Consider the following 18,465-nt stretch of genomic DNA (forward strand, 5'->3'; position numbering starts at 1 on the left):
GTCCCATTGTGCACTAATTTGAATCAAACTTTCTCAGAACCGTCCAATCAGTATTGAATAAAGCACACTTATTAGTGATCTGTACATTTTTCCGAATGTCCAGCTTGAGCTAATTATTCCAGAGAAATCGAAGAAAACGTGTGTGAATTGTGACGTTACCAACAAATTATTGCGACATTCAATTTCTGTTTTTCTTGTTATTTAATTCTGTGATTAATTTGGATCGTGGGAAATCTAACATCACGTTAAATTTTTGTTACGCAGGTAAGATTGAAAAATCTGCAAGAGATTGTTGCCATCAAACTGTGATAATTAATACGCCAATTTTGTTTTTATGTTTTGCGTTTAGAGAGCGACAGCGTAAACAGAAAGCAAATCCCTTTCAATTTGTCGTCATGCAAATTTTAAATATCACTTTACAATAATTTTATACTTCTCCATAAAAAGTGATATTTGAGTTGAAATTTTACCAAAATAGCAAAAATCAATCTCGATAATCATCTCTAATTTCTCCTAATGAAAATTCTTTTAGTTTTTCTTATTTTAATTGCTTGTTAACGTTAAGATGAAGTTGGAATTTTCGAAGCACTCATATCTAACATTTATGGAAATGTTTTAAATGAGGTTCTAGATCTAGAGCAGATCTGGCTTTATTACAGTTGTTAATGTAACTGGTCTGCAAATAAAGAGATAATTTATTGAACTAATTTTTCTTTTGAAAATACCGACTATACCACAAGCTAAAACGCCAAACAATACTAATTTGCTGTTATGTTTTAAATCTCAGGGGATATACTGACAGTAAGCCAATATTATACAACGAGGTCATCACTCAATTAAAGGGTCGTGTTATCAAAGATTGCTCTAAATTAATTTATGTCGAAATTTATTGATACACGCTACACAGCGAATAGTTGGTTTTCGGAAAATGGGGATTATTTGCTCGAATCGATAAGATTTTTAATCTTAAAACGTCTGGGAAGAGTAGTAAATAAATACACAAACGTTCAAAAGTCTTGCACCTTCCCCAATTTTATATTCCATTTTAAAAAAAAAACAGAAGTTTGTTGAAAAGCCAGCTTAGTTTTTGGTCTTAAATGAGACAAAAATTTTTAGCCATCAACTTCACTGACGCGATTATATGCTATACCCCAAAAACCTAAACCAAATATTTAACTTTTTTTTATTAAAATTCTAATCTTTGGTAGTTTTTAAGTTATGACAATGAAATTTGCGGAAGTTACTACTTCTAAAGCGTTTATTAACTTTGTTAAAAATCAAAATTTTAGATCAAGAAATAGAGGTTTTATAAAAACTTTATACAATTTCATTTTAGGTAAAACCAAATATTTTCAACTTTTTGTTATAAAAATTCGTATTTTTGTTAATTTCAAGGTTTTGTTAATGAAATTTTTAATAGTTACTACATCTAAAGTGTTCATTAATTGTATTAAAGTGCAAAATTTTAGAACAAAAAATTGAGATTTTGGAAAATTTTATTTTAGGATAAACCAAATATTTTCTACATTTTTTTATTGAAATTCGTATCTTTGTTAGTTTTCGAGTTATGACAATGAAATTTGTGGAAGTTACTACTTTTAAAGCGTTTATTAACTGTGTTAAAAAGCAAAATTCTACAACCAGAAATAGAGATTTTATAAAAATTCATTTTAGGACGAACCAAATATTTTCTATAAAAATTCGTATTTTTGTTCATTTTTAAGTTACGTGAATGAAATTTGCTACAGTTAACTGTGTTAAAGTGCAAAATTTTTGAACAAAAAATAAAGATTTTGGAAAATGTTATTTTAAGATGATATTTTGTGCGCTTTTTATTGAAATTCGCATCTTTGTTAGTTTTTAAGTTATGACAATGAAATTTTCGTATCTCTAAAATATTCTTTATTTATGCCAAAAAGCAAAAATTTCGAACAAAAAACAAAAACAATTTCGAACAAAAAAGGTTTTGAAAAAAATTATTTGTAAATTTTTGTCTTGTTGAATTCTGTTTAAAGTATCTACAATTATGCCCAGATTCAAATTTAATTTTTTATCATGGTTTTATAAAGGAGTGCAAGATTTTTAAACGTGAGTGTAATTAGGCATATTTGCCAACTCTTCGATAATGGCGAGCTTTGGGAGCAGCATTTTCACTTCAGTTCTCTTCTATATCATAATATTTCATAATTTAATTAATTATTTGATGACGAAATAAGAAATTACGTCAATTTTCTTGTTTTTTGTTTCACGTTTGATAAGATTTGATTTGGGGTTGCGGTTCAGAAGCAATTGTCAGGATCAAAAGTATTTGTAAGAATTATTACAAATCTTGGTACCGCATTTTTAATACACATTTTTATATCATTTTCATGCTTTTGGCGATACAAAGAACATAACAGGTTAAGTTTGCCCCCGATTTCTCAATTTTGATTTTTGAAAAACGTAATTTTTGGCGTTTTAATCACATATAGTTAGCACTAGATTAAAACTGATTACGTCAATTTGAAGCGCCCCGTTTCCTCTATAAGTTCACAAAAATAATACTTTTGTAGCTTCATAATTAATAGCGATTTTGGGCCGGGACACTAATGTTGGCGGACCCTGTATTAACTTGTGTAAAAAGCGAATTTGGATCTTTCATTTCTATAAATTCTATAAAATATAACGTTATAACGCAGGAATGTGAAACTCCCTGAAAATAAAAAACTTACAATCTGAATAATGAACCTGGAGATGTTAGACCCTCAAAAATTCTGCTTCTAGGAGCAGAAGAACTGGAAAGTTAGAAATATACCTAAAACCTGAAATATCGAGACAATAAGAATAAAAAACTGTGGAATTTAAGAAACTAGCATCAGCTATCCAAATTTTTCCACGCTTTTTATTGTGAAATCCTCAAACAATGGTTATTATCACTCGGGGTGTTAATCGGTAAACACAGAATTATTTATAATGCCTTTGAGAAAACCGACTTTACAAAGAACAAGTTTTCAATACTCCAAATATTAACTGCAGGAGTTGGCACCAGGCAAATATTAAATAATGTGGTAATTGATCCAAACCGATAATGTTGAGATAAATTTAATTACCACACGTCGAACATTACCAATAAAACCGAACTCATCACGAAAACGACCGTTTTAATAGCAACATTACATAATTTTATCCTTTTGGCTACCACCACGACTTCCTTGTGATGTTCTGCCAAGTTAAAACCATAACGAGGTCAAGATCCTTCAAGGCTTTCAATATACTAGATAGCGATGTAAAAAAATAGCGAAAAACACAAAGTGACCTTACAGCAAAAGTTGCTCGTGTTTGAACTTTGTTTTTGTTGATATTGTGAAAACAGTGCGACTTTCAAACGTTTCAAATTCCGCGCCATTATCGATCGAGCTCCCGGCCGGCTGATTTGTCCACGTGAGCATCGGAATATTCCAGACGCAGTTTGTTTATTTTGGTTTCGGTGCGCACAAAACTACTCTCGTTCGTGTTTATTGTTAACAATAAACGCAAAATAATCAGTGCTTAAAGTTCTGCGATGGCAAGTACGTTTCAAAAACTGAAAGATTTGGATTTGTCGCGTGATGAAGTAGAACGAATTGGCGAGGCTCTCAAAAAGGAAGAATTCCGGAAACTCCTAGTCGATTACGTGGAAGAAGTTCGAAACCCGGCAAACCAAAAACTCTACGAAGAAGAAATCACGCAATTGGAGCGAGAAAGGGGCGTTGACGTCACCTTTATCAACCCCAAACCAGGTTATGTCATCAAGACAAGTGTTGACGGAAGTGGAAAAGGTTTCATTAATATCTGTGCCAATGAGAATATCCAGAAGCCGTCGTCATCCCCCAAGTACCAAGAGGGCGCAAAGGGGCTGCAGTGGTCTCTGCCGCATTCCCTGGCACCCCCGAGGGAAGATTTAGACAATAAAGGGGTGAGGTGTCTTGTTTACGATGTCGTCTTCCACCCCGATACCATCGAATTGGCCAAACGAAACAAGTCGTTTCAAAGTATGGTAAACAACTCGGCGTGCGAGGCCGTGGAGACCAACTTCAGTGTTGCCTTGGACAAGAAGAACCTCAAGTTCCCCAAGCTGCAGTACAAAGGAATGCCTCACTCTACAGTAATTAGAAAACCCATGAAAGACTTCGTTGCGTCGGAGATGTCGCTGGACGAGAAAGAATTCTTTGATAAGATGTACGCAGAAGTTGATGCACAAAAAGCGAAGAAACCGAAGAAACCCTTGCGGAAATTGAGTGAAGATAGAACCAGTTACACAACACCAAAATATGTGATAAAGCACCGCAGCCACGTGGACGTACAGGAATGTCTTGAGGACAAGCAAGCGAAGATTCACGCCGCTATCCCTCATTCACTTATCGTTGAAATTCACCTCCCGTTGTTAAAATCATCATCAGATATCACTCTGGATGTGACTGAGAAAACAGTACAACTTACCAGTGAGAAACCATCAAAGTACAAATTAAATTTAACTCTTCCATATCGGGTCAACCAGGACAACGGGAATGCGAAGTTTGATAAAGACCTGAAGAAGTTGATTATCACCCTTCCAGTGAAACGTACCGTGGTTGATTACACCCGTGATGACAGCGGAGTTGAGAGTGATCATGGATCTCCTGCAACTCCCTTGTCAGAAGAGGATTCTTGTGATAAAGTGTTCAGTGATAGTGGCTATAGGACTAACTTCCTTCAAGATCATTATAATTACGATCTACCTGAATTCACCTGTCATGTATTTGAAAACATCCTCGCATTCACCCTCAACGTTAAAAACGTCGCTGAAAGCTCAATTAGCAAAGTCATTGAATCGTCTTCATTACACATCAAATTCACCAGCGTTAGTACAAGTTATTATGAAGCACAATACGCATTCTACGTCAAATTACCTTCACAAAGCATTATAGAAGATAGAGTGCAAATAGAAACTTGGGATAATAACGTAATTGTCCAGATTCCTCTCAATTGTGATAACAAGTTAGAGTACTATTACTACGGCCTAAACGACCAAGACTTGAAAAAAAAGTACCTTGAGGAACCCTGTATCTTGAACAGCGTTCTCCAAAACCCTATTCCAGAGGAACCAGAACCAGTGACTGAAACTGAAGAGAGTAAAGTTGTAGAAAACAACAGTATTTCACAAAAGAGTAGCGCCATCAACATCGCTGGTTCTTCATACGAATCAAGCGGTGATGAACTAAGCGCGAGTTATAGCCCGTCCAAAAGCAGAGGTATCCTCAAACGATTATCATCGAATAGGCAATTTGTAGGACGTAGCATTTCAGAATCAAGTCTGGATGACATTGTGTGTTCGTCGCTGGATTCGGCGATCCCTGAAGATGGCGAAATGTCTACAAGTTTGAAAAAAACTGTACGCTTCAATGATGTGATAATGAGGCAACTCTATAGGTACTACTGTGAATTTGTTGAAATTGATTTCTAACTGTCTTTTTATTTCAGATCGAATTCCAGTATTTTGGGTCAGAAGAAGAAGAACCAAAGAAAATCCCGGAATAAAAAGCGTGCTCAAGAAAGACGACATAGTGAGAGTGAAGCCTCTGAAGTTGAAGACAAGAAAGACGACATGCAAGATAACAATGAGACTGGTGATCAAGAAGATGAAAAGAGTGATTATATAAATAGTGATATTTTCGATATGGATATGTCTTTTTAATTGCATTCTTTTTGTAGTTTTGCAGGTTTGCTGTAAGGATTATGTGGTAGGGTTTTTTAATATAACACTAACAAGTCACGTACTCTTACTATAGTTTTTAATTGCTTAAAGTGTTATATGAACGTAGAACGTTAAATAAGGGAGTGAAATTGTTCAGTGTGTTTTCAGTTTGTTATTAAGTACAACTTTTATTTTAATGTGATACTTTTATCAGTTTTTTTGTTTTATTGTGTAGCATCGCCCAGTGATTTTTGTTCTTTTTACTTTTTCATGTTCCCTTTTAGAATGTACTACACATAATCGTGATTTATTATCAATAAACGTTTTAACATTTATCACGATTTTTTTTGATAAGAATAATATTTTATAAAATCCAGGAAGGTTAGATATTCGACTACAACTTAGAACTCCTGGATTTAGGCAACACATAATACTCAACGCAATAAGAAGTCCTCGATTCTCAAGGAATATCCATATGATAATCCAAATCCTATTTTAAATAACACTGAAATGATTAAAATCTTTTCAAAGTTTAATATTAAGAAGATCTTTAAAATATTGGAAAGTGAAGATAAAGAAAGCAGATCTACATCGTTTGAATTGGATTTTCTTTTTGAAAAAATTGAATTTGTAAATTGAAAAACGTGAGAAAAACGATTTCCATATGTCGTTGTTTCGGAAAAATGGAGCTCTGAATTTTCCAGAGCTCTTTAACGACAAGTCAAAAACTTAAAAAGTCGTAATGCAGTTATTTGTTGACGTACTTGAAAAATCAGCACAGTTATGGATTCTGCGCGAAATTCTACGTTAAATAAGTACCAATGATTGAAGTTTGCATTACAAACAAACGAGATATTGACCGAAATCGGTTTTTAAGATTAAGGGCTCATTTTTAACAATTTTTTCGGTGCGGAAACAACATTAAGTACCTCTGAGTTATACATCAATCGAAAGAGCAACTCGAGATCTATCAACTGGTCAAATCTCAGATCAGTAAGTCAAATAGTTTACGAATGGCGGTCAATTTGAGAATTATTGCTTCAGAAAAAAAGTTTTCTTGCAACTATTTTTACATATTACATAAGAGTAAATCAAAAACGAAACCGACAAAAGATTAAACAATAAACATTCAAAACACAAAAAGAGGAGTTAATGCCAAGCGTCAAGACGAGAACAAAAAATTGCGAGAAAAAAAGATAAGAAAGAAGATTATCCTCGGCGAATTAAGAAACAGATTTGAAAAATATGTGCGAATGAAGCAGCAACTCAAAGACAAGTTAGAATAAAGGAGAAAAAATATTTAAAGAAGTAAACAGCATAAGAAATAGCTGAAACTTATTTCTTTCATGTAAATTAGATTCTTATTTGTTCTGATTTGGTTGGTAAATTGCCTCAAATTCTCGGTTTCGCAATTTTTATTCCGGAGAACGAAATGGACAGTTGCAGAAAAAATAAAAAAAAACAAATTAAAGCAGCATTAGCTGAGGAGATGATGGACAATTTTTTTCACTCTTTCTGAGAAGTTTTAAGTCTTTTTAAATTATCCTTTCCGGCATTTTGTTAATGAACACTAGAAATAAGTAGAGACTGTTCATTTAATTACAAACTTGTAGCTTTTTCTGAGCTTCTAATAAAACAACGCGCTAAACAAGAAACTTCCCGTGTTCAATTTCAATTGATTGTAAATCGACACAACGAACAACGAATTTTTAGTTATTTATAATAACAGATTGTCTCGTGTAAATCTTTATTATATTTTCGTCAGTACCTGACGTACATGAAATCCGTAATGCACTGTTTAATATCTCAATTTTAATCAAAACAAAGTGATTAATAACCGAACTTCCTCTTTGAAGTCAAACAACGGTAAACCTTCAGAGAACTGTTCATTTATCAAAATCAGCGTAATGAATTGCATTTCGTAAGTGAACAACAATTAATTTAAAATATTATGAAACAAATATTTATCTATGTATGTTTTAATTAAATTAATACAAGAACGAATCCGACAGGTAGATGAGCAGATAAAATTTAATTAGTGAGTTAGATTGCACGTTGTGCACAGTTGGTGTTTTAATTTTGAAATGTGATTCTAGTTAAGCGTTTAAAGAATATGAATCGGTGTTGATGCACGCCGTGAATAATTATTATTAAATCTCATTGCACAATGCGACGCGTTGCATTAATGACAAGTAGTAAACACAACTATAAATCATAAAACAAGACAAATAAAGTGATTTATTCCGTTTTAACGTAGCGAAGAAAGTTCAATTAACTCATTCGTAAATGCCGAACGTATCATTTCTTAGACACATATTTCACAACTTTACAGTCTAGTGCGTTATACGTCTGCACTGTTCCCATCCTTCAAATAAATTTATCTTGGCTAGGATTATAATCGATCAGCAAACACATTCGATACTGCATAAGAGGCTTTCGGTTCCCGGAATAATACAGCCAGCATTTCCAATTTCGTCTGGAAAGTTGTCTCAAAAAATTTAAATGAACGCTGCGAATACATTACTCAAGGAGGCGAAGTAAAATTACCACAGGTTCATCATTATTATGCAAAACGGGGAAAACTGTTCACACAAGAAGGTTGAATTGTGTGCGGGAGCCAGAAAATCTTCGCAAGTTCTAAACAAACTAGGATAACTAATTAGTAGTTTATGATTCGCGTAGGTCATATTTCATAGTTTGAATTTTCAATTAACGACGGAGTATAATGGGAGAGGTAATTAAAATCGAAACATGTTTGAGGGGGCAAAAACTGGTAAAATTAGCTAGTTTATGTTTATTTTTGTTTAATGTTTTCCCGTTAAATCTAAAAATAATAAAAAGTAATAAAGCGCGATTTACTCGGGCAACAGCACCAATGGGTATTTTATTTAAAATGATTTATTGGATTTTTAATTATTTTTCACAAAAACATTTATTAATGGTTGTACCTATGTAATTAAAAAATATATATTTACTGATCACTAATGAACCAAAGGTTTTATTACTATTATTTTATATCCAATTAAAAATATCATAAAACTGCACCAGAAAAACGTTTTTTTGAGTTAAAATTAAAGGCTCCATTTCTTTTAAATATATTAAAAATAATTTCGATTGGATTTAATTAACTCTTGACAACTTTAGATATTTAGAGTTTCTCGTCTGATTTTATTTTTTTCGTTAAAGTCTACAAAATCAGTTGTCAATGTATTTAGTGCGGTTCTAAAGCTCGAAATCGTCTTAATAGAATTCCACAGAGTACGTCCAGATTCGTAGGTGGTCAAAGTTAAAGATTCTGAATAAAAAGATAAAGGAATTCAAAAAACAAACTAGCTGGAATCAATACAGGAAATTGTTGCTCATTTAGACGCATATTCATACATTCTCTCCTCTTTCTGTTCGTTAGAAAAAATCCTCTTTTTATATGAACATAACTACAATAAAGAAAAGGTGCTAGAAAATAGAAAAACAAAAAAATTTTGTTGGCGCATCCACCATTTTTACATCTTTAAATTTTGATATTTGCCTCAATTGTTTGGCCGTTCTTAATTTCTTAAACGATTTCTGCTCTATTTAAATACAAGTTCTGTGAACTTTCGTTCCGGAAAATTCCTAGATTATTCTTTATTATTGTTACGATTTCAAAGATCTTAATATCTGCATTGAAAAAAACGTTGCAAAAAGTATATGACAACGTTTCGTCGTCGATTCTCGGAAAATATATTTATAGTTTCCTTTTATACTCCTTCATTGAAACTCACTTCACCTGCAGCAGAGATTTATTCTTTTTGCGAAGATTATTAAAATGGACGAGTGAGTTGTTTGATAAATAAATATACCTATGAAAACCATTAATGGTGCTCGATTTTGTTGCATAAATATATTTCCTTGTTGTGTGCAAACTATTTAAGATACAACTAATGACTCCCAGGCGTATTTAAAATAATCCTGAAATGTTTGAAATTTTAAGGTATTTTTTTCCGCCAACCACCACCGCACCAGGGCTTTTGACCTATCAACACTGAGGTGTAAATGACAGGGATTACTTCTTTCCCACGCTGCGCACCCCTTAGACAAACTGTTCCGTCTCTTCCTAAATCCCGTCGAGCACTAAACTGATTACTGTGATTAATTAGCTACCAGAGTTCCCTAAAACGATTGATTTGAGATGTTCTTTGACACTCGATTTAATCTCGCGAGACAATGTACGCAGCGGCGGGTTTATGAAACTTGGATCTGTGCTCTTATTCCAATCCTGAGTCTCTGATCTTTAATCTGCCAAAAACAATCAAAGTGTATAGACATGAAAGTGGCAATCTCAACATTACCTAGGATAATTTGTATTAAATAGTACGGTAAAATCCGGGAATGGGGACGCTCTGTATCCTTGCGCAAGCGTATCCCACAGGAGATATTCCCGGGAAACGACAGCTTCACTCGTCGGGAATTGTAGCCGCACATTCGTATCGTCGTGCAGTTTCACGAGTCGAACTTTCGCGGGTTCAAAAAGTGAATAAAAAATTGTACAATAATTTTTTAAATAATTTCAACGAAACACGCACAGTTTCAGTCCGGCTTGTCACAATCTGACTAGAATGGGACTTGATTAATTGTAAATACATAATTAAGTAATGAAGCATATCATTTAATTGAGAAACAACATCAGTGTAATGTAGTTGTAGAAAAAGAAAAAAATTCCACACAAAGTAAGTATTACGACTATCAACATTTCCAGACTGCTTACCTGTTGCGCTCCGCTCCTATTATTGTGACTCCGGATTTGAATTTAATCAAACATTTTTTGTTTCGTTCGCATTTAAAAAAGGATTTCTTTGAGTTGGGAAACTGTAAAATGTGTGCTCGGCTGGGAAAACCACCACATTTCTTAAGAAGATTTAACAACCCTTTAACGTAGCGGATGGATGAGATTTACAAAACTCGCGTTCGGATTTTTGTAGTTAAAGCCCTTTCCAATAATGTTATTTAAAAATCTAAAAACGATCAAACGATTTAATCCTCTAGTCTACTTCTGTTTATTAATATTTACTCAGGGAAATAATTAATCTTTTTTAACACCTTAATTTATTCCTTGGGCTCTCAATAAAATTCAAATAAGGTAATTATAAATTTAAAATGATACTTTAACCTTTCTGGGTGATGATGGACGCTTTTGCATAATTCTGAGGGAATGCGTAACTGCACGTCTGCAGTTTATGTTATTTTCTAAAATAGGTTTGACTTTCAGTGCACACGTCGGAAGTAAACTTGATGGATCGTTTGATTTCATTAAACACTTTGACTATTTATATTTTATCCTGAAAATGTAACGAAGTCGATACCCAGAAAACGTTTGTGTAATTAGAGGACTTCGTGAATAATTTAGTTAATTAAGCATCTCCCTGTTTTAGAACGCAATTAAAATCGGATCTAGGAAAACTTGTTGCTTGTTGGAAATTAAAATTTAAATCACATGTCCAAAGTACTTTTTTTTAATTATTGCAGGTTTCTTAAAAGCCAGATTTATTTTGTAAACATGTTGGATTATATTCCCTGCCACTGCCAGTGGTTTGTAATTAGGAAGCAAGCCACGAGAATTTCGTTATATTATTGTACAGTGTGCAATTAACCGCCACTGTTTATGGTGCAATTAATTATTTCTGGAAATTTTATTACTTCTGCAATTTTAGGAAACACGCGCCATTCTTATCTAAATCCAAATTAAAAGCTTAGCGTACTTTTGAAACATCTCCAAAATATCGACATGTCGAATTCCGTAAAATCTTATTATAGGTATAATTACAAAACCGAATTCCTTTTTTGTCTCGATTCCCGAAAATTCCAGCTCGGCTCCCTGGAGCTAGAAAAAATTTCTGGCAAATCCAGAGTAAAATAACATCAAAAGAGAGATTGAGTTTAAATTAATCAACTTTTCAGGTTCTATCAGTTTTAGCAGTTTTATTAATTCCGTCAGTATTTGTAAAATCTTGGTTTTTTTTGGCTAAAAATAATAATTTTGCGCTGCAATTCATTCGTATTTTATGTGTATTTAAAAATTATTCGCCAATTAACAAAATGAAAAAATCCGGCGCATCCACCATTTTTGCAGAATATTTAAAAATTATTCGTTTTTATCGTATTTGCATGTTTGAATAAGCGTTTTTTTTGGGACATTTTGAAAGGTAATATTGCAATTCCACTTACCCCTGTGGTCATGAGTGTCACAATATTTACCCCAATTTCCGAAGTATTTTAGAGTCAGGATGGAACTTTATAAAAATATAAATTTAAGCCACTTTTCGTGGGGTAAAATTTGTTTTAAAATCTCGTAAAATGATCCATTATCCGTACAACGTAAATAAAAAAAAAACAGAAAATATGTACATTCCTCTGCAACGAATATTTTTCCACAAGTAGCTATTTTAACATGGAAACGCCAGCTTTCGACCAACTTTATCGGTAGTAAACTATTTTGTGAAAGCTGTCTTCGCCAGAATGATTTGCACTGATGAGTTTTAACACGGCAAACTAGAAGCAACAATCTGTCCGTAAATACAGGTTGCTATAATTGTACACTTTTATGATCCCAATAAAAATTTATGGTTCATATACCAGAGTCAATTCGTACTTCCGGTTTTCGAGAAGTTTGTCTCGACCACTTTAGTATCCTCCAAGTGTCATACGTGTTCTAAAAACTGGAAGAAAATCCCATTTTTATTAGTTTTTCGAGCGGAAAGTTGTACCTATTTACTTAAAGAATTTCGGGCAAAACTTTACGTTTAAGTTCTGATTTCTTAATATCAGAAGTACGCTTCGGTATTATTTAACTTGGCAACTTGAGAACGGCAAATACTAATTTTCGCTAATGAAAATTGCTATTTGAGTATCTTCACTCGAAATAAAATCTTGAATTTGATTAAACCGACTCAATATTAATTATTTTCCCCAGACACAAAAACTATTTTAGTTTCCGTGGGTGTACATAAACAATGTGAACTCAATTTGTGGTTTTCTCGGAACACTTTTTCAATTCCGTACACAAAGCCTATTTTTTACCCGTCCTGGCTTATGTCTTTCACCCATTCGCAGGAAAATTAGCAAAGCAAACTCGACCCATGTCACTTCTGTTTGATTTCTTATCGTAGCCAGACAAGGTTAGTTCAAGTTTTCCAAAGTTCTTAGCTTTAAAAATGATTGATTTATCGATAGGATTCGTATAAGATGAAGTTAGAAGAGAGTATAATTTCTCAGAGGTCTCTCGTGTGTCGTTTGCAGGATGTCATGCCACCTGGACCCATTTTCGCACAAGTTTAGTTGACGCATTCGTTGCTCCTTTATACCGTTTCTTGTTGGAACCAGTATTACACTCTCGTAACAATAACTGGCTCATAAAACTAATAGATGGGGGGTTGTGGATGAAAAGTAAACGTTCGATGGCGGAAGCGGCGTTATGTGTGCTTACATTTTCTCATCGCATGATACTACAATGGGGTAGTTTTCAGGTGGGGGATGATGAAGCTTTTGCGTGGGAGTATAACATTATTATCATTATTTAAGCTTGATGACAAAAAATTAACGAGTGTAATGTAGTTTTGGAAGCTGCAACGGATTTCTAGTAGTGAGCTCAACCAAGGATTCTATTTAATTTGACAGTGAAATGGTATTTAATTTGTTTAATACCCATATTTACTAATTAAAATTCCTCAGTATTTAATTTCATACGGAAATATTTATTTTCTGTGGTGTAGCCATATGATCCGCATCCCATTTTATATTATTTCCCATTGTTTATTAATAATAATTAAAAAGCAGGTTTTGTGGCTAAACCATCCAGAAAATTAAAAATATAATTTTTCCACTAAGGATTTAATTATTTTCAGTTTTCATTGTCTCTGTTTAAACAATAAATTCGAGCTTTAATGTTGCAGCCATGACCGTAAAAGAACATCAAGTGTTGTCTACCTAATCCGTAATTAAGTTTGCTTGTATTGTCGGAGAAAACCGTTTTTATAGTCGACCATAGTTAAAATACGCTCTCATGCTAATATTTCTAGGACAGTTTACACAATAATTAAATTGAAGTTAAATTAATCGCGGATTTAATTTGACGATTGCTTAACATTACTTCCAACTTAACAAAGAATTCAGTTATATTTCTCTTCCTTCAATCTCCGAACGATTCTGTGTGAAATTGGAGTGTCTTTCTCCCAACACCGTTCAATTCTTTACTGCCAATAATTGCCAGTAAATCCTCCAATTATCTATTTTCCACTGTTGGCCATCGATTTCCACTTAATCCAGCACGCGGGTGCTCTTTTAGCAGACAAAAATTCAAATGCTAGGACAAGGTTGCTGCTAGAAATAAAATTAGTGTTCGGTAATAAAAGCCAAATTAACTTTACTATCCATGTTGCACTAGTTAAATAAACTATTTCAGGTTCAAGAGAATACCGTTAAAAGTAGGTAGGTAGAGAAAATATTGAATTCGTTAATTTTAAACCTGTTTACTAGCTTTTAGTGAGGAGGAGATAAATTTAAGCTCAACATAGTTTTATGCAGCTTCAGCGTTGCTGTTCGGGTCAGAATTCGTTGGTCATTAATATTTAATTACGGCAGCAGGTATGGGGAGAACACCGTCATTGTCGAAAATAAACGCTGACAAGCATCATATTTTATACCTAATTATTCTACTTTGGTAACAATACCAAAAACTAGGATGTAACTATTGAAGCGTCAAATGCACCCATTCTGTTAATTCAATTTATTGTACCATCATTTAAATGAAGCTTAATTATTTATGCTCACTTAAAATTTAATTCCTGCTTTATTTACCAAAATGTTGACGCTTTTACTGCCAAAGTTTAATAATAATTTTATCGACAATAACTTTTGTAATAAACTAGAAAGCTATTTTTTTGCGTCTCCTCATTTTAAAAACACGCGCAATCTTTCCGCGTTTGATACCGAATTTCTGTTAAAAACGAAAAGATTAGCGGACGAAGTATCGATAAACGATCCTGAAAGAAAAGCGAAGGGGAAAAGTCGTGTCACTTTTAATATCAGACGCCTCCTTTTACAAATATTAAAAGCTGCGCGTTATGCTGATGGATTGTTTCTTTGAAAGAAGGGACACAATAATCGTGGAAAAACAAATTTGAGATGATACCGCATTGTTTGTTTTGAATACGAGCTAATTTGTTGCTTTGAACACAAAAAATAACGAGAAAAACTCCTGGTGAAGATGCCTGATTAACGGACAATTTCCAAATGAAACGGGACGAAATTGATTGAAAATTCGACATGGTGATAACCTTTTGATCTTCGCTCGAATGGAAAATTTCCACTGCTTTGATTTGGGTCAAAGAAACAGACCAATTTTCTTGTGTTTTATGCATGCTGCACTCTTTTTGAGTGGTTAACGGGAAAGTAAATGTCAATTATAATTTAGTAGTCGAGTCAGCAGTTAAAATATAAGCATATTAACGTCCCTGGAGGAAAATTAGAGCCGACCGGACCAGCAATGATATGATATAATTCCTAATTCTCCTGAAAAGCGAATAAACTTCTAATTTTAATTAACGCATTAGGAAGGAGCGGAATTTTGGTAAACCCGATGAATTATGCAGTACCTACGTTATAACAGAACCGCACGAGTTGGAATCAGTTATTAAATTAACCTTTATTGTTAACAGAATTTATTACTGGAGCCTTCGGTGTCAGACCTACCGAGCCAAAATGAAAATTGAGTGCTTTACAAGACTTTAGTTTTCTGGGCTTTTTGTTAGTTTTGGAGACGCTGGAAATAGCTTAAAACGTTCTTCCAAGTCAGGAGAATTCCCTAAGGCAATGTGAAGAGGAATATTGATGCAAATGACAAACGTATTTTAAAGACAGCGATATTAAGTAAACTTCAATTCATGAGTCTAGACTAAGCCACCCCAACGATCACTGAAATCAGAACTTTCAATTTTATTCATGAATCTCAACGTTTTTCAATAATACAAAGGGCGAACGATAAGATAATATTTTCTTTAACTTTCGGAGCTTACCTGGGGAAGCTTTATCTGCATTGTTGAAGATTTTACGTTACAAGTTGCGAAGATAATGTGTACATTTACATAATTAATATATTTTCTTTATGTAGTCCGTTCGCTTTTGTTAAAGAATTAAACGTCTTTGTAAATACAAAAGAGCGACAAACGTAACTCGGAGGCAAAGAAAAACTTTGCTAAAGTAAAAATTGTAGGTTTCACGAGTCTTCTATTTTTACGAACATGTAAAAAGATTATTTTCGATAATTGATACAAAGATAAATTGACTGAAAACGGATCGATCGGGAAAATATTTATGCGGCTGATATACCTGGATAAAAATTAACATTCATTATAATTTTAATTTGTTTTTTCGGTATTTAATCATAATTTTCTCCCGCAAGAAAAATGTTGTACATTTACTATCGGTATGTAGAATTTATGTTTCTATTACTCCCACTTGAACGACGTCTTTTTAAATTCGCACAAAGCTTCACCCAACAAAAACAGATCTTCTAGTTTCCTTTGAAGCTGAGTTCGTTAATATTTCCCGGAGCGTTTTTATTAAAAACAAAGAATCTGATTTGATGTGTCACCGGACTTTATTGGATTAAACTGACAAAAGTACAAGTGGATTGATGACATCTAAGAATTTTTAATTTAACTCCTTTGACAAAGTAAAGCAATTAAATTTATCTCCGTAAATCAGTTTCTGCATTTAAAACTCTTCGTCCGAAAATACGCGGCGAACAAAAATAAACAATAAAAATGTAAGCAATGTATTTTAAGCCCGAAATTTTAATAATACTCTCTGTCAATATTACGAGTGGTCAATGTTCAAACCGCTCGAAACTTGAACACTCCATTGGTCAATGTTTTAGTTCACAGACGTTAAGTAAATGGTCTTAGAAAAAAAAAGGATGAAATAAGCATCTATCGATCCCGATCGTTGGACAAAGTTAAGTAGATTATGTGAGAGGACAAAGAAGGATATTTCGTCGGTGTTAGTAGATTGAAACAGAGTCCATTTGATTACGTTTCCCAAAGCTAGTAGTGCAACAGTTAGGAATCCAGACGTGCTAGTTAGAACCAAAAAGCTCTCTTTCACACTCGTTTCACCTCGAAGTTTAATTATAGAAAATTCTGAACTCACTCCATAATGAAATTTCTCGCACAACAAGTTGAATAAGCAATTATTTGGGAAGATGGTGATCGAAACGAAATAAATTAAAAAACATGAGCTCCCTTCACATCACTTTTGATAAAAGCTGTACAATTACGTAGGAGCCGAGAAGTTTTAATAAAACTAACCGTGGAATATTACTTTTGTTGAGTTTCAGTGCAACCAAATTGCAAATCTATGCGCGGATTATTGTCTTTTATGTAACTTTTGTGCAAGAGGAGCTGATAAGCTCAGTTTTGATTTAATAACAGTTCCGCTAACGCTGAAACAAAGTTCAGATTTCATGTCTCTGCATATTTTTTGCAACTCACTGTGCCAGTCAGACTAACTAATTTACAGTTGTTGAAAACTTTCCGATGGAAACACGTTAACAATGAAAAATGTAAGAAGTTATAAATACAAGTAATTATCGAAACTATTTTTCACTATAGGGCCGAAATTTTGTCAAAAATGAACCGGCGCATCCACCATATTTAATAATTTTTTGCAGAGATCATGAAGAATTTATTTAGCTTTTGTTATGTGTAGTTCACAGGCATTAAAACAAAACAGTTACGAACATGTGTCATTTGCAACCTTTCTGCTAGACGAGTTTTTATTTGTTTGTTGTCATGGATTACTCACAACAACGTAAAACTTCCAGCAAAACAGCAGCACCCAAACTTTATTAAAAAAAATCCGTGCCACATTCTTGGAGGGTCGAATTCGACATCCTCCCCCCAAATTCCACCGATGAGCAAAACAGAAAACAACAAAATATGCAAAACTGTCCTATTTTACACATTTGGTCGTATCATTTAACTTAGTCAAACTTCCAATTAGTCTGGAACAATATAACACTTAAATGAGCACTAGAGATTTTATCGTATTGATTAAGAAGCGTTTAGACGCGATTCCAGTCATGCATTGTTAATTCAAAACCATGAAGCCCATTCCAGCTATTACTCTTAAACGGAATTAAGGAGAGAGTCTCGATCAAATCTGAATTATCCTAATTAAAGTCGTATTTGTGTAGCACCTTGTAAAAGGGTGGAATTACCGATATACCTGAGGGACTTTGTGGTGTCTGCATGACTACAGCTCAACTTACAACGTTTAATTGGAATAATCGCAAATTGAGTCCGCGAGTGCTAATTGGAATTAAAGGTTCGAACGTAAACCGATCACGGATAAATTTTTAAATCGTTCTTTCCCGCACCCTACTAAAACTGTATCTTTTCAATTAAGAGAAAGATCGAACTGCCTCCTATCTATCATTTTTATAGCCCATCCGATAGACATAAAAAGGATATCCTATATATTACATCCCGATCGAAAAGGGCAAAAAATATTCCCTCTGATATTTGCTATCCATATTTGTCCAGTGACAGCAAGTGATAAATTGTCACGGTCAGACAAAGTGAATTATCACGGCTCGGTTAACAAGTTCATTTCGTCCAAGTTCATAAATTTAAATAATAAAACTTTAAGAAGCATCGCGAAAATAAATAAAATTAAGTAGATCGTGGGAAGGTTATTAAGCTGTTAACTTGGCCTAGCCAATATCCGAGATTCCTAGAACG

General features: G+C 33.6%; 2 protein-coding genes across 4 annotated transcripts in view; both read left to right on the top strand.

Moving 5' to 3' along the window:
• The first annotated feature begins 3,371 nt into the window (after positions 1-3,371).
• Positions 3,372-6,027, top strand: Nop17l (PIH1 domain-containing protein Nop17-like). 2 transcript variants are annotated; one of them, XM_088046019.1, is made up of 3 exons: positions 3,372-5,249; positions 5,304-5,427; positions 5,479-6,027. In XM_088046019.1, the coding sequence occupies exons 1-3, from the start codon at positions 3,542-3,544 to the stop codon at positions 5,690-5,692; spliced, it is 2,046 nt and encodes a 681-aa protein (XP_087902145.1). In that variant the 5' UTR covers positions 3,372-3,541; the 3' UTR covers positions 5,693-6,027. The 2 variants fall into 2 exon arrangements, with proteins under 2 accessions (XP_087902145.1, XP_087902144.1); XM_088046018.1 differs by having other exon boundaries at positions 3,372-5,427.
• Positions 6,028-10,141: 4,114 nt separating this feature from the next.
• Positions 10,142-18,465, top strand: part of Elk (Eag-like K[+] channel) — a 36,795-nt gene continuing 28,471 nt past the window's right edge. For both annotated transcript variants that reach the window (XM_088046378.1, XM_088046379.1), the window contains exon 1: positions 10,142-10,398. The gene's annotated coding sequence lies outside the window, so the exon portion shown is untranslated. The remainder of the gene's footprint in view (positions 10,399-18,465) is intronic.

The sequence above is a fragment of the Gnatocerus cornutus genome, chromosome 9 (assembly GCF_029298725.1).
Source record: "Gnatocerus cornutus isolate USDA-ARS CGAHR chromosome 9, icGnaCorn1.1, whole genome shotgun sequence".
Classification (NCBI taxonomy): domain Eukaryota; kingdom Metazoa; phylum Arthropoda; class Insecta; order Coleoptera; family Tenebrionidae; genus Gnatocerus; species Gnatocerus cornutus.

Bases quoted from the DNA above. Each gene is read 5' to 3' on its own strand.
- Nop17l (XM_088046018.1), top strand. From the start codon at position 3,542: ATGGCAAGTACGTTTCAAAAACTGAAAGATTTGGATTTGTCGCGTGAT. The intron at 5,428-5,478 runs GTACTACTGTGA...TTTTTATTTCAG, and splicing joins ATAATGAGGCAACTCTATAG to ATCGAATTCCAGTATTTTGG.